The sequence below is a fragment of the Meriones unguiculatus genome, chromosome X (genome assembly GCF_030254825.1).
Source record: "Meriones unguiculatus strain TT.TT164.6M chromosome X, Bangor_MerUng_6.1, whole genome shotgun sequence".
Lineage (NCBI taxonomy): Eukaryota > Metazoa > Chordata > Mammalia > Rodentia > Muridae > Meriones > Meriones unguiculatus.
The window spans coordinates 77684111-77700061 of record NC_083369.1 but is presented as its reverse complement, the minus strand read 5'-3'; the positions used below and the strand labels follow the sequence as shown (position 1 = coordinate 77700061).

At 38.3% G+C, this 15951-nt stretch overlaps 1 protein-coding gene across 5 annotated transcripts in view; it reads left to right on the top strand.

The window, feature by feature from the left end:
* Positions 1–15951, top strand: part of Lamp2 (lysosomal associated membrane protein 2) — a 49731-nt gene that overhangs the window by 8791 nt on the left and 24989 nt on the right. For all 5 annotated transcript variants that reach the window (XM_060375127.1, XM_060375123.1, XM_060375125.1 and 2 more), the window contains exons 2-5: positions 4952–5070; positions 6601–6814; positions 12449–12607; positions 14752–14939. In XM_060375127.1, the coding sequence (XP_060231110.1) occupies positions 4952–5070; positions 6601–6814; positions 12449–12607; positions 14752–14939 (680 nt within the window). The remainder of the gene's footprint in view (positions 1–4951; positions 5071–6600; positions 6815–12448; positions 12608–14751; positions 14940–15951) is intronic.

The following is a 15951-nucleotide window of genomic DNA, read 5'->3' as shown; positions in this document are numbered from 1 at the left end:
ATGACAGGATATATTAAGCCATGGCTTTTAAAGACCATATAGCCTTTAACATAGTTTGACTAGTCTAAAAGTCAAGCATAGCAGTTAAGTGTGGAAATCACCCGCTAGAGACATTCTGCTCAAGTATAACATTTCAAGGTTAATCTTTCACTTTATGGGAAAAGCACTATCCCTGGTTTGAAATCAGTTTATGGAAAACTGACATGAGGTTCGTGGTAATATCCAGAACACTGATTTGGAAGTTGTAAAGAGCTGGTCTTCCTGTAATTAGACTGAGCAGTATTTCAGGTCTACATTGCAGGGAATTTTCTCTTTGGTGTAACTGATAAGTATTTATGGAAAACCTAATATGTATTCAGCACTACTAGGAGTGATAGGAGATAGAGGAAAAGTAATAGACCTGTTCTCCAATGTGACAGGCAATATAGATGACATCTGTATAAAAAACACACTCCTAGCAACTGTGGCTTAGATAAGATCTTATGATTAAAGGAGCATATTGGAATTCAAATGAATGATGGAAACACTAGCAAAAGTGAATCTTTGTCCACATATATCACTCACAGACTTTGGTATTTTGCTAATAATAAGTTGCTTACTGTACATCAGTTTCCACAGCATACTAGTGCGTTTGCTGTAAAGTGGCAGTTCAGAAGTGCTGGGTTGGGGTTGGGGATTTAGCTCAGTGGTAGCAAGCACAAGGCCCTGGGTTCAGTCCTCAGCTCTGGGAAAAAAAGAAAAAAGACAAAATAACAAAAAGACCAACAAACAAACAAACAAAAAACCAAGGTAACAAAAGTGTTGTGTTTTGGAGCCTTTGCCAGTAGGGAAGACAGGATTCAATGACAATAACTTGGACTTGCATTGCCATGATAGCTGATGATGTTGAGTACTTTTTAATGCATTCATTGGTCAGTTAAATTCCCTCATTCGGAAATTATCTGTCATTTGTCCATAGACTAAAAAGTATTGAAAGAACATTAAAAATACCAGTAATTCAAGATAGTGTAAAGTCGACTGAGATGTATAAATATGCATTATGGACTGCTTTGTAAGGACTTTTATATTTAAGGGAAGTTTGTAAAGAAGTGACTGATAAATAATGGATAGCATGCAAGCATGGTCCTAATTTGTGTTTGTGTTTTGTTTTTAGAGATGGGGCTCGGGGTTGAGGGCTTACTGTCTAGCCTAGACTAGCCTTAAACTCATGATCTTCTTGCCTCAGCTTCCCAAGTGCTAGGATTACATGCATTCGTCATTACCAAGCCCAGCTTCAGTCCAAGTTCTCAGTTACAAGCATGATAAGGAAAACCTGATGGATTTTAAGCAGAAATGGATTTATTGAAAATAGTGGGGCAGGGTTTGGTAGCACAGATCTGTAATTACAGGCAGGAGACTGGAGTTCTTAGCCAGCCTGGAAAACAAACAGTAAGTTCAAGACCATTCTGGGATACTTACCGAAACGGTTTGACTGTTTGTGGTTCTGATGGGAGGCAGAAGCATGTGATCTCAGTTCAAGGCCAGCTTAGTCTATACAGTGAGTTCCAAGCCAGTGGGCCTGCACAGTGAGACACTGTCTGAAAAAGAAAGGGGGAAAATGGAAGAAAAAGACTGTTTCAAACTACAAAACAAACTACAAAACCACCCCCCTCCCCGCAAGCAGCAATAACAAAACCTTCAAACTATAGTGGGACATATTGCATACTCTTTGAAACCACAATTACACTGTTAGATAAATATTCAACATACAAGCTTACCAATACATGGAAGAGTGTTTTCAGCAGCATTTGTGATGAGACTGACTGGGAACATTATAGCTGTCCATCAACAATACCACAGGTATATAGCAAAGAATCACCCCATAATCAGAAACAGTAGAATAGAAAGAATGAATGAATTGCAGTTACACACATCACAGTGAAAATGAAAGAAGCCAGACCCAAAAGAGAGCATACTACATTATTCTGTTTATATCAAGCTAAAAAGCAGGTAGTTGTCATCTGTATTGTTACAAGTCAACATGTCATTTTACCTTGGAAGGGGAATAGTAACTGAATGGGGAACTTTAGGGGTATAGCCAGACTTCTTTGTCCTCCATTGATTCCATACCCACAGATTCAACCAGCCATATATCACAGTATGGGAGATAAACTGAATATCATGGGCTTTTGGGGGAGGTAGTACAAGTATTTACATGGCATTTGTGTTATATAAGTGGTTCAGGGGAGGTTTTAAAGTATATAGGAGGATGTGGCTGGGTGCAAATACTACATACACCATTTTATACAAGGATCTAGAACATCAGTGTCCTTAGAGAGTCCTGGAAGCTGTTCCTATGGATACTGTGACTGTAGTTGGAATTGTCTGCCTCTTGAAGGAGGGTTCATTTGCTCATGTAATTAAAAAATGCTTTGAGCTGTACCTAACATTGCATACAAGTTTTCCTTATATGTTATGCGGTGTATGATACATCGTAATAAAATATTTTGCTTTAAAGTGAGCAAGGGCTGAGTGTGTAGTTGAGTGGTAGCACACTTGCCCCCAAGTTCAAACTCCAGTATCCAAATCACAAAATAAATAATGTGAAAAAGGTGTATAGTAAACCTGATTCAGTACCCCAGGATTGCATTGCTATGACCAAGTGCAAAAACTTACGCTTCTACCATTGGCTAGTATCATCTTTCTTTCCTGGGCCCTTGAACCTGCTAAGCGATTTCTTTGTTCATAGGATGCTTTTTCTATAGCTGGCTCCCTTTGATTTTAAGTCTAGGGTGGAATTGTTAGGGACAAGTTAAGCTGTAAGGGAGGTTGGAAAAGCAAGCATTCAACATTCCCAGTTTCTGGAGCAGCCAGTGATGTGGGCCAGCAGTTAGAGTAAAATTATTTCACCTTTACAGCCTCAAAGAGCAGAAGTCCTTGAGGTATAGATGTAAGGCATCAGAAGGAAGTGGCCCTTAAGTGCTAGAAACAATAGTAGCCAAGTTGAGTAGAGTGTAGTCTTTGGGCCCAGTAGAAACTAGTTAAGCCAGATTAAAGGGTGTGTTCTGGGAATGTGGTCTGAGTGATGTTAAAGCAATAGAGTGGGATAAAATTAAGGATTACTTTGAAAGTCAGACCGGAATTTAAATTTAGTTTGGCAGTTTGGGAACTGGTAACAGTTTTTAAAATGTGGAGAAAGTGGTATCTGGCAGCGCTTTTTAGGAACAGTTCATAGGGGTCTGTAGTAATGTTGAGTGGAGTGGTAGATTAGGAATAGAAGTAGAAAGAAAGCAGAAGGCTTTGCCTTTTTATTTCATGGTAGGGGTTGAGGTGGGGGCCCATTTGGAGGAGGAAGTAAAAGAATGAATCTGGATTATGAAATTGTTGAGTTTGAGCTGATAAGCCTTTGAATAAAAGCAATCCTCATGTATGTGGACTTGGAGAGGGATGGATAGGTGTGTCTGGGTCCTCAGGGCATCCCTCCCCATTCTCAGTCTTGTGCCAAAGGTAGATGAGCTATTTTGAGTTTGATTGAAAGTGATAAATGCAGTCAGGTGCAGTGGCACACTCCTTTAATTCTAGCACTCAGGCAGGCAGAAGCTGGCAGATTGCTATGAGTTCAAGGCCAGCCTGGTTTACGAATCGAGGCCAGGACAGCCAAGGCTGTACAGAGAAATCCTGTCTCAAAAAAAACAAAACCTAACAAACAAAAAGTGGTAAGTGGGAACTACGACCTGAACCCTCGTCCTAAAACATTTACCTTCTCACCATGGGCAAATCAATCTTGTTACTATCTTACACAACTTTATTCCTTTCTTTTTGCTTTTTTTCTTGTTTCTATTCTACTCTCATCTTCTAAGGACTAAAACGAAAGAGAGCTGTCTACTGATACTTAAATGAATACAGATACAAAACTCTTAATAAGATCACAGCAAATTGAATGCAGCAGCATACTAAGACGATCATTTATCACGACCAAGAAGGCTTTATACCTGGGATACAAGTTGGGGACTTTCTGCCAAGCTGAGAGAATGAATACAGGCAAAGCAAATCTCCAGTTGATTAGGAAAATGTAATTTGGAGTTCTGAGAAACATTCTACAGGGTAGACTTGGATATGCTTGGCAGGACCATTCCATGTCTATGGAGAAAAGAATGGTTGTAAACAAAACAAAACAAAAAAAAACCCACCTATGTTTCTCGTACTAGGTCTTTCTGAATCTTTGCCAGTACTTAGTCGCTGTTAGCAAGCACAAGCTTTAGGCTTGTGTTTGGGCTTGCTAAGGCAGCCAGGTCTCTGGAGCATGAAAGATAGTCTTTTGTGTACAGCTTGAAAGCTGTTGCTGAGGCATACTTGCTTGGTATTCTTTTTAGGAGTTTTCTCTTTAGTCTAATAGCATGTCCCTACCTGTAGACAACACTGGTTTGCTTGGATAACATCAAAGGGTTTGCAGTGATCTTAACAGAAGGCAGTTTTCCCCTTGGATAATGTATGAAACAGGCAAGACAGTTCTCAAATAGTTGCTTGTTTTTTTGTTTTGTTTTGCTTTTTTTCATGTTGCAGGTGTATTTGCTGGCATATTTCCCCCTTCTCCATTATAATATTGAAGCTTAGGTGCTTGAATTTAATAGGTAATGTGTCAGTAATATTCAAGTAATAGAAGATTAGATTAATTTAGATAAAAAGTTCCAAAGCATTTCTACGTGAAGGTCTTTTCATTTATAGAAGGAGCAGGGTGAGAATTTAGGAAGTAATTGTGGATCCACGTGAAAAGTTCATGAACCTTTTTTACTCAATTCAATTTTAAAGTGAAATAAAGTTAAGAATTCTGCATTTGTAAAGTTCGATTTTTCTTATGGATCTAGGCTCCTATAAACCTTTGAGATATTGCTTCTTTGGTCTTGTGATACATGTGAATTTTTACCTTATATTGTTTTGTTTTTTTTTTTTTTTTTTTTTTTTTTTAATCTAGGAGCTGTTCAGGCCTACCCATTGAAACTTAATTTGACAGATTTAAAAAATGCTACTTGCCTTTATGCAAAATGGGACATGGATTTCCAAATAACTTATGAAACTACAAACCACACCTATGTAAGTAAAACTATTTGTCTTTTTTGAGATTTATATACTTTTTATGTATATGGATGTTTAGCACCATAATCAAATGCTACCCTGTTACATCAATAGAGAGCACCGAATCCTGTGGAACTGGAATTCCAGGTGAGGGGGAACTACCATGTTGGTGCTGGAAAGTCTCTGGGAGAGTAGCCTGTGCTGCTAAGCACTTTTTTTCTGGTCCCTTATATTAAACAGATTGTTTTTGTCTGTTTGTTTGTTTATATGGTGGTGGTGCTGGGGTTTGAATCCAAGGTCTTGTAGGTGCCAGGTGAGTACTCTGGCACTATATTACCTCCCAGTCCTTTATTCGTCTTGAGTTTTAAAACAGGGATTTATTTACATTTAGTCCTTTTTTTTTTTTTTTTTTTTTTTTTTTTTTTTTTGGTTTGTGTCCCATCTTCATGTTGTGCCCTTCTACACCCCTCCTGGCCTTGAACTCAAGAGATTCACCTGCCTCTGCCTCCCAAGTGCTGGGATTAAGGACTTAGGCTGCCACCACCTCCCGGCTTTACATTGAGACTCTTTTTTAAAACCCTTCACTGTATATGCATACAAGTAAGATCTCATGTTAATTGGCCTAACACTGAAATCCTGTGTTTTAAAAAGTATTATATTCTTATAAGTATTTTGTTTAATATTGGAGTGGATATTTCATTTTTTTTTGGAGTGGATATTTCAAATTCATTGATTCTTTAGAGTTTTCTTTGGAGATGGTTAAATGCAAATAAGGAAAGACTTCATGACATTTCAGTTTTAATTCTGAAATAATATAATATACTAATATTAAACCTTGAATTTCTTTTTTTAATCTTAAAAAAATTTTTATTTAAAAAAAATTGTGGCTGTATAGGGTATGTGGGTTTAAAATAATTTTTTTCCATGTGTGTTTGCGAAGCACTTGTATGCCTGGTGCTAGAGGAGGACAGAAAAGGGCATTGCCTCTCCTGGAACTAGAGTTACAGACAGTTGTGAGCCCACAGAGTGGGTTCTGTGAATCCAAACCAGGTCCTCTGGAGAAGCAGCCAATGCTCTTAACCACTGAGACATCTAAGAAATAGTTTGCTGTTTCTATTGACCTTTTTGTTGGTCTCTTCTTGGTCTTTTTGTCTCATTTTTATTTTATTAAAGCCCTATCTATAGCATTACTTAAAACAAAAAAAAGTCTTACAGTCTGTGAAGTTGCTCATTGGTAGAACTCTTGCCCATTGTGCTTGAGACCCTGGATTCTATCCCCAGGTCTGCTGAAATAAACAAACATCTAGATAGGAGTCTAGGCAACTTCTCTTTTCTGTAGACATACATGAACTTGTACAGATACTTGGTATGTAGTCAAAGAAGGTGAGATTGGTTCTCATAGCTATGAGATAGTCCAAGCAAAGGGCCTCCTGGCTGAGGGGAAAGTGTGATTTAGCTAAAAGTGACACACTCAACTGGGTTCTCCAGGGGTGGGGCTAACTGCTATCTGCTTTTTCACATCCACTCCTAAACTTTTTTATCTTTTAGAAAACTATAACCATTTCAGATCCTTCCAGTGTGACATACGATGGAAGCAGTTGTGGGGATGACCATAATGGTGCCAAAATAATGGTACAATTTGGATCTGCTATCTCTTGGACTCTGAATTTTACCAAGGAAGTGTCTCATTATTTTATTGACACCATCTCGCTTTCCTACAACACCAGTGATAGCACAACATTTCCTGGTGCTGCAGCTAAAGGTAACCTTAAGATTGGGTTTGTGTTACATTCTCTTGGTTTCATTAGTAAGAAAAATGTCAACAACTAAAATGATTATTATGCCCATCTGTCTTCCTAATAATAAAAAACCAAAAACTTCTTATTCAGCTTATCCCTGACTCCATGCATAGAATAGTGTTGGGCATAAAGTGATATTGACTGTCATTGCTGAAGTGTTGCACTGTATACCATTGATTACTCTGATTGTTACATGCAATATTTTACTGAGTGTGCAGTTTATAGCGTCGCTGGGAAGTAAATAAAGGGAATGAGGCTTGGTGACTTTTCCAAAGACTCCAAATCTAGTAAGTGAGCAAGTAAGCTAGTGTTTGAAGCAAAGTTTACTGAGCTATAGAGTTCATGCACTTAACTGTTGTTCATTCAGTAGCAGGCAGTCAACAAATGTTGGATGAATGAGAAAATTCTTTAATTGAAAGTGTACAAATTCAGTTTAGATTTAGAAATACATCACCTTCAAATCTTTTTACTATTAAGATAAACTTTTACTTGGAAAGCAAACAATGACTAAAGTTAATGGAACTAAACTTGACATTTGCAATTTTGAGACAACTTCAGCTCAAGAACAATTTAGGTGATTTAGGCCAGTCTTGTCATTTTCTTTATTTTTCAAGACAGGGTTTCCCTGTGTTGCCTTGGGTGTCCCGCAACTCCCTCTGTAGACCTCCCTCTGCCTCCCAAGTGCTGGGACTAAAGGCATGTGCCACCCCTGCCTGGCTACCCAGTCTTGTCATTCTTAAAACAATTACACATTAAAATATTCTAAAAGTGTATATAGTAGAAGAAAATTTAAGTGTTTTTTTTTTTTTCTGTCTCTGAAGCAAGCTAGGCTGTCCTGAAATGTATACTCCTCAATGCTCAGCACTCCTGAGTATTGAGATTACTGGTGCTTGCACACTGCTGTGTTCAGTTTATGGTGCTGATTTTATTAGGGATTTAATTCTCTCCCTTTTCAATTCCCTCCAGTGAGATTAGATTAGCATGATGTCTGGAGTAGTTAGCTCTTCTCACACATAATGTGCCATTATGACTGCAAAAACACCGGAAGCTCAACACCAGGTGCCTAGATCTGAGGATTAATACCACCTTTGGATGGATGGAAAGATCATATTTTAAAGACACAAGTTAGCTGAGTGGTGGTAGTGGTGGTGCACATCGTGGATCTCTGAGTTTGGTGGTGGTGCACACTGTATTTCTGAGTTCAAGGACAGCCTGGTCTACAGAATGAGTTTCAGGACAGCCAGGGCTACATAGAGAAACTCTGTCTCAAAAAACAAACAAAGACAAGACTCAGAAGTAAATGAGCTTCACATTAAACTCAGTAGCTAGTGTGACCGAGAGTTGAAAATCAAACTTAAGTTTTTATTCTATTATTCTCTTACTTTGAGAGAATAACTGAGGCAAGAGGTTTTTGGTTATTTTAGATATTTATCTCTGTGGCTAGGGCATGGCTGCATTATTTTTAATTACTAGGTTAAAGTTTGTCCTTGACTGTCAAGGAGTTTAGAGATTATTGAGGAAGACAAAGTTTAGTTGTGTTCGAAGGTGATATGGAGACCATTGAGCTCAGTCTGAATTTTTTTGTTTGTATTTTCTGTTGTAAGTGGTTAGAGAGTTTATAAATCTTTTCTGACCCTATGAGGAAAGTTCTAGATCCCCATTCTCAACAACAAAAACCCACACAGTAAATTCAGAATGTAGTATGCATTCTCCAGTCTCATATGTGGATCCCTGGGCTGAGTGCCTGTTTTCTGAGTGTTATCACCAGAGGTCCTGATGAGGAGCAGAGAGAGAAGAGACATTGGGAGCAGAGACGTCAGTTTATGATGCAGGGGTAAAAGTGCTTGGTGGAGAAATGGGTCCTGAACTGCAGCTGCTAATGGTGGAATGTAAGTGGAAGAATTTGAGCAGGATGTATCCACTAGGGGGAAGTAGAGGATACACAGCAGTCACTAGAGAATTGTCTGATTTAAAATCCAGGATATCTGTATGTGTATCAGGAGGCAAAGACAGCTGGCTCAGTGCAGTGGGTCTCATTATAGGACGACTGGGAAGCCAACAAAGGGCATTTAGCATGATGGGGTAGGCATGAGGGAAAACATGGTAGGTTTTTCTAAGCCAGAAAATGATACAAGCAAGGCTGACTGAATGGTTTATAGAGAATATACTGCTGATTTAATTTGGAAGTGAATAGACTACAAGTGGAGAAGTCAGCTTCAGTTTTATAATAATCAGGGGATGATGCAGTGCATGTCCAACCAACGTGGGCAACTGTTAAAGGAAAATGGCTTTAGTCTGACATGTTAGACAAAAATCACTAACATGCTAACCCTTCCTTGTCTTTATTTTAAATAAGTGGTTGAATTTTTCTATGACTGTCTTCTGTATAATAAAGTACTTACCAAAATGATTTGGGATTCAAAGTACTTTACTTACATGCACTTTAGAGAATTGCCTTTGAAATAATTTATTATTTTGAAATACTAATTTTTTGTTGTTTTGTTTTTTGTTTGATTTTCAATACAGCGTTTCTCTGTGTAGCCTTGCCTGTCCTGGAACTCACTTTGTAGATCAGGCTGGCCTCGAACTCAGAGATGCCCCTGCCTCTGTCTCCTGAGTGCTGGGATTAAAGCTGTGTACCACCACTGCCCTGCTCTAAAATACTAATTTTCAGGCATTTATTAATTGAAGTAACTTCGAAGGTGCTATTTAAAAAAATGTTTCCATGATAAAGATTAAAAAAAAAAAAGAATAGTAGACCCACAGAAATTTATTACCCAGAATTAATTTTATTTTAAATTTTAGAGTTGTTTTGTGTAGCTCTGGCTGTCTTGGAACTCCCTATATAGACCAGGTTGGTCTCTAATTCACAGAGATCTGTCTGCCTCTGCCTCCTGGGTTCTGGGATTAAAGAAATATGCCTGGCCTAATAAATGTAATTTTAAAATGGCTGCTTCATTATTTAAAGAAATAAAACTTTACTAATACATTTGAGGTACTCTTCAGCTCCATTTTCCTTCCTGCCTACTAGAAGCAAACAGTCTTATAATTTAGGGTGTAGCATTTCTATGTGTGTTATCTTTGTTCATAACCAGTAGTTTTAATTTTTATATAGTTTCATAGCATAACCCCAATATGTCTAGAACTTGTTTTTTTTTCATCATTGTTTTTTGTTTTTTTTTTTTTTTTTAAAATGAGGTCTCACCAAGTAGCTCTGGTTGGCCTGGAACTCAAGTTTATGCAGATCATAAACTTAGTCTCAAACTCACAGAGAGATCCATCTGCCTCTGCTTCCTGAGTGCTGGAAGTCACCATGCCTGGCTTCCTTTCATTGTTTTTTTGTTTGTTTGTTTGTTTGTTTTTTATTTTTTGTTTTTTGAGGCAAGTTCACATCTTTTCCTTTTTGATAACAAGGAGACAATTTTAGGAAAACAAATTCAAATTAAAAACAAAACAAAACAACCCTCCCCCCAAAACCCAAAACACCTCATCTGTCTGTCCATTAGGAAGTGCCACGAGAGCATTAAGTGGCTACCTTGTTACATGAAGACCAGCATTAAGGATCATGAATACATTCTTTTTTACTTCTCCAAGAGACCAAGTGACTTAGAGCTGTATGATCTTAGTATTTTGCAGTTTCACTATAGGCATTTCAGTAAACATTTTGTTCACAGTGGCATAACATTTTACTGAAAGAAAATAATCTTAAAAAACTTATTTATTAAATACCAGGATGGCCTTTCTCTGCCTCCTAAGTGCTGAGATTAAAGGCATGTGCCACCACTGCCAGGCTGGAATCATCTTTAAATTGCATGTAGGAACAAGTTCATGAGTAAAGTTGATATAACATACTTGTGGATAGTAACATAAAAATAGAGATTACAAAACTCTGTGTTTAATCCAATCTTTTAAAAAAAATACTATTATAATCATTATTATGCATGTGCCAGTGTGTGCCATGGTGTGTGTGGGTCCGAGAACAACTTATGGAGTCAGTTCTCTCCTTCCATCTACACCCTGGGTAAAAAATTCAGTTATTAGGCCTGTGTACCAAGTCACTTTACTCTCTGAGTAGCCCCAGAAGGAAGAAGCATCTATCATTTCTAATGTAGTCCACGTGGGCCTCTAGCATGAGCTTGATTTCCCAGTCTTCCTGCTGCCACCTCAGGAGTGACAAGGATTTCAATACTGGCCTGTGTGGATACACCACCCCACTTTATTGGGGTCTCTGATATGCCTTTAGGCCAGTGCTCTACTCACTGAGCTACATTCTCAACACTCTTCCTTTCCTATAGTCACTAAGTCCTATTATTTTGCTGTAGAGAGGTATTTTTCTTTTAAGTTTAACCTTTGTTTTCTTCCTCCTGCCCTTCACTATATTAAGGTTGGCACAACCCCTTCACTCTTGCTTTTTACCTAAGCAGACAAATTGGCCTTCTGTTTCCCCTGTCAATTAAAAGTTAGGGTTTTTCTCTGTTGCTGCATATTTGTTGCATTCCGTAAAATAAATTAGGCTGTGTTTCCTCTTTTAAGGCCCACTCCCAACCAAGAAGCTATCTGTAATTAGTACTGGCTGGTGGAAGAGATAATTTTTCTCCAGTGGAGTAGTTAGCCAGCAAAAAACATGGACTTTTGTGTGTGTGTGTGTGTGTGTGTGTGTATACCTTTTGTTTTGACACTTTTTGTCTTAGTGTTTTTTTCTTTGTTTCAGTTTTCATTGCTATGTTCTTGGTCATGAAGTTGGATGGGTAGGGAGGATCAGGGAAGATTTGAGGGAGGGAAAACATGATCAAAATATAATGTATGAGAAAAAATTTAAATTAAAAAAAATACCTGATGTGAGGCTGTCAAGATCACTTTGTGTGTAAAAAGTATTTGCTGTGCCAGTCTGATAACCTACTTAGGTTCTCTGTAACCTGAGCTAGAAGGAAAGAACTATCTCCTGTAGTTCATCTTCTGACCCACATGTATACTGCTTTTAACCAGCTTGCACACAAGTGGATATGCACCCAAAATAATAACGGTAACAGATAGAGTGAAAAACTGAAGCAAGCCCTCCATTGCTAAGAAAGCCCATACTATCTTTAGATGAGAGAAGTTTCAGAGTAACACTACCTACAAAATACTGTCTTTTAAAAAATGTTTCTTTATTATTCTAACTTTTATTTTATGTGTATGGATGTTTTGCCAGCATGTATGTCTGCGCACCATGTGTGTGCCTGCAGCTTACAGAACCCAGAAGAGGATATCAGATCCCCATGGAACAGGATGTTACATGTTACAGGCAGTTGTGAGCTAGCTGGAAACTGAACTTGGTTCCTCTGGAAGAGCTACCAGTGCTCTTAACTATGGAGCCATCTCTCTAGTCTTAGTGCTTTCTTTCTTAACCCTCATTACTTGTCTTCCTTACTCCCCATGGTTTCAGTCACAATGAATTTTTCATTCCTGTCAACCTGCCTCACACTTTATCACCTTTGGCTTGGGATGAGGAAGGCCTAAAAGAAAGGAGAACCTATACTTATATGTTAATATAATATAAATATATTAGCAGTTTCTCATGCCTTCCTGGAAATGCCATTGTTAATCTTGTTTTATAGGAATTGTTCCTGTTACTCATTCTGTGAGATTCGAACTTTCATTTGATGTCATCTTTAGGTGCAATAGTTTATTCAATTTCAGCCAAGAATCTGTTGTTGAGAACTATTGGGATATTCACCTGCAAGCTTTTGTCCAAAATGGTACAGTAAGTAAAAAAGGTGAGTTTTTAATATATGGATTTATATATGTGGCTCTTATTGTAACGGTAGACTACATCAGGTAGCATTCACCGAGGTCGTCATCTGAGAGCATTTTTTAAGGTGCAGACTGAAATTTTTTTTCTTGGACGGGGCTTCTCTGTGTGTACCCCTGGATGAGATGGACTTGCTTTGTAGACCAAGATGTCCTGGAATTCACAGAGATCAGCCTGTCTGAACTTCCTGAGCGCTGGGTTTAAAAGCATGTGCTACCACACCTGGCTGAGACTAAGTATTTTTAAAGTAATAGTAATTCTTTTTGTTTGTTTGTTCTTTGAGACAGGGTTTCTCTGTGTAGTCCTGGACATCCTGGAACGTGCTCTGTGTTTGTGTGTGTGTGTGCGAGAGAGAGAGAGAGAGAGAGAGAGAGAGAGAGAGAGAGAGAGAGAGAGAATGCACTGGAGGCCAGCGGTCAACTCTGGGTCCATTCTTCATGGAGTTTTGACATAGGGTCTGTCACTGGCCTGGAAAGCACTGAGTAGGCTAGGCTGACTGTGCAGTGAATTGCAGGGAATGCACCTGTGGCCACTGCACTCAGCACTGATGTTACAAGCATATGCCTTCATGCTTAGATTTTCTATGTGGGTTCTGGGGATTTATCTCAGTTCTCAGACTTGCCAAGCAAACACTTTTCCAACTGAATTATCTCTCAAGCTTCAGCCTTTGAATGGCTCTTTTTTTCCTTTCTCTTTTTTTTTTTTTGAGAGACGGGGCTTGGAACTCACTATAGAGACTAGGCTGGCGTCTAACTCACAGAGGTCTCTGCTTCTTCCTCTTAGACTGCTTTGATTAAAGATATATGCCACCATGCCTCGCTCTTTTAAGTTTTATAGTTGACTTTTTTTAAAATAATTACTGTGCATGTCTGTGCATCACATGCATGCCTAGTATTGGATCCCCGGAAACTAGAGTTGTACATAATTGTGAGCCACCACGTGGGTGCTGGGACTCAAACTCAGGTCTTCTGGAAGACCATAGTGATCTTAACTGCTGAACCATTTATCTACCTAGCCTTTGTAATAGTTTTATTTTTTAAAATTCTTTATTAATTATACTTTATTCACTTTGCATCCCCCCCTGTGGTTCCCTTCCTCCTCCCGTCCCAATCCCTCCCTTCCTCCACCCTCTGCATGCATGCCCCTCCCCAAGTCCACTGATAGAGGAGGTCTTCTTTTCCTTCCTTCTGATCCTAGTCAATTAGGTCTCATCAGGAGTGGCTGCATTTGGAATAGTTTTAAAGAAAAAATTTTCTGTGATGTTTTCAGCCTATAAAATAAATCCTCAATTAGCTTGGCTATGTGCTCTTTAGCAATTCCTTGCCCCAAGCTTAAAAATTAGATTTTTTTTGTTCTAACCTTGACTTTTACAAGTTGATTTTAAAATAATTTTATGTTCTTTTTAACGGAAATATAATAATTGCACATTCATTTCTAGAAAACTACTAACACTTCCTAAAAAGAAATTTAAATGCTGGTGACCTGCTGTAGGGATAATGAAAAGTAAAGATTTCTTTGTATTGTTAAATATTTAACAATTTCCAAAACTTTTGAAATAATTAGTTATCACAATGGTTTTTTTGTTGGAAGGACAAAGACATTTTATCTGGAGGGGATGTTTTCAGACCTTTCTCTAGATTTTTCCAGCAGAGCAAGGTGAAATTCTTTGAAATAAAGGCCTTTGTGGGCCTGAAAAAGAAGACTATGTGGTAGTATGTTATTAATAATGGCAATACTAGCTATCTGCTGGCTACCATGGGGCTACAGCTGAACATCACCGAGGAGAAGGTAGGGCTGTCTGTTTGGTTTTTTTTTTTTGTTTGTTTGTTTTTTGAAAAAAATTTGCATCTTAAATAATGTATAGCCCACCATGGTACACTTGAGTAACTGTAACCTTTTGATGTGTTCTGAGTTTTTCTACTCTGGTCACAACTCGTAAGAGATTGTTTGTTTATGAAACAGTGCATCCACTTAAAAAATATACCACCCAGGTCTTTTGTCCTTATAACCCTCTTGGACTGTGAGAACCTGACTCTGGGAAGTAGTTTGCTCTTTCCTGGCCTAATACAGCAAGAAGAGCACTCTAGCTTATTTTGTCCTTTGTTTCAGAATATGTGTGTGAGGAAGACACCACTGAAGCACCTGTCATTCATACCACCATGTCATCTCCTACTACAACATTTACTCCAACTTCAAAACCCACTCCTACTCCAACAGTTGGAAACTACTCCGTTACTAATGGCAATACTACCTGTCTGCTGGCTACCATGGGGCTGCAGCTGAATATCACTGAGAAGGTAGGGTTGTCTGTTTTTTCAACAAATCTTTTAAAAAATTTTTCCTCTCAGGTAATGGATAGTCTACCATGCACTTAGGCACTATTACTAGAATGATTCACTTTAAAATATAGAGTTGGTGCTGACTTGAGTTTTGATTAGTATGGAATGACTATATCCATGAAGAGTTAATGCCACTCCAAAGACATCTTGGCTAGCAGAAAATCTGCCAGTTTAAAAGACTTCTTTATAGATTTTAGTATGTTTATTCTATATTATATGTCTAATACCTACATATAAGTGAGTATATATCGTGTGTACCTTTCTGCTTCTGGGATACCTCACGCAGGATGATCTTTTCTAGTCCCCACCATTTGCCAGCAAATTTCATTATTTCCGTGTTGTTAATTGTTGAGTAGTATTCCATTGTGTAAATGTACCACAATTTATCCATTCTTCAGTTGAGGGACACCTGGGTTGTTTCCAGGTTCTGGCTATTATGAATAAAGGTGCTACGAACATGGTTGAGTAAATGTCCTTGTTGTGTACTTTAGCATATTTTGGTTATATGCCTAGGAGTGGTATAGCTGGATCTTGAGGAAACAGTATTCCTAATTTTCTGAGAAAGTGCCAGATTGATTTCCAAAGTGGTTGTACAAGTTTGCATTCCCACCAGCAATGGAGGAGGGTTCCTCTTTCCCCACATCCTCTCCAGCAAGTGTTGTCACTTGAATTTTTCATCTTAACCGTCTGATGGGTGTAAGGTGAAATCTCAGGGTGGTTTTGATTTGCATATTCCTGATGACTAAGGATGTTGAGCACTTCTTTAAGTGTTTCTCTGCCATTTGGTATTCCTCTATTGAGAATTCTCTGTTTAGCTCTGTACCCCATTTTTTACATTGGATTACTTGATTTGTTGCTTTTTAACTTCTTGAGTTCTTTATATATTCTGGATATTAGCCCTCAGTCAGATATAAATCTGTACAACTAAAGAAGTTAAGCAAGAAGGAGGACCTTGGGTATTATGATCAAT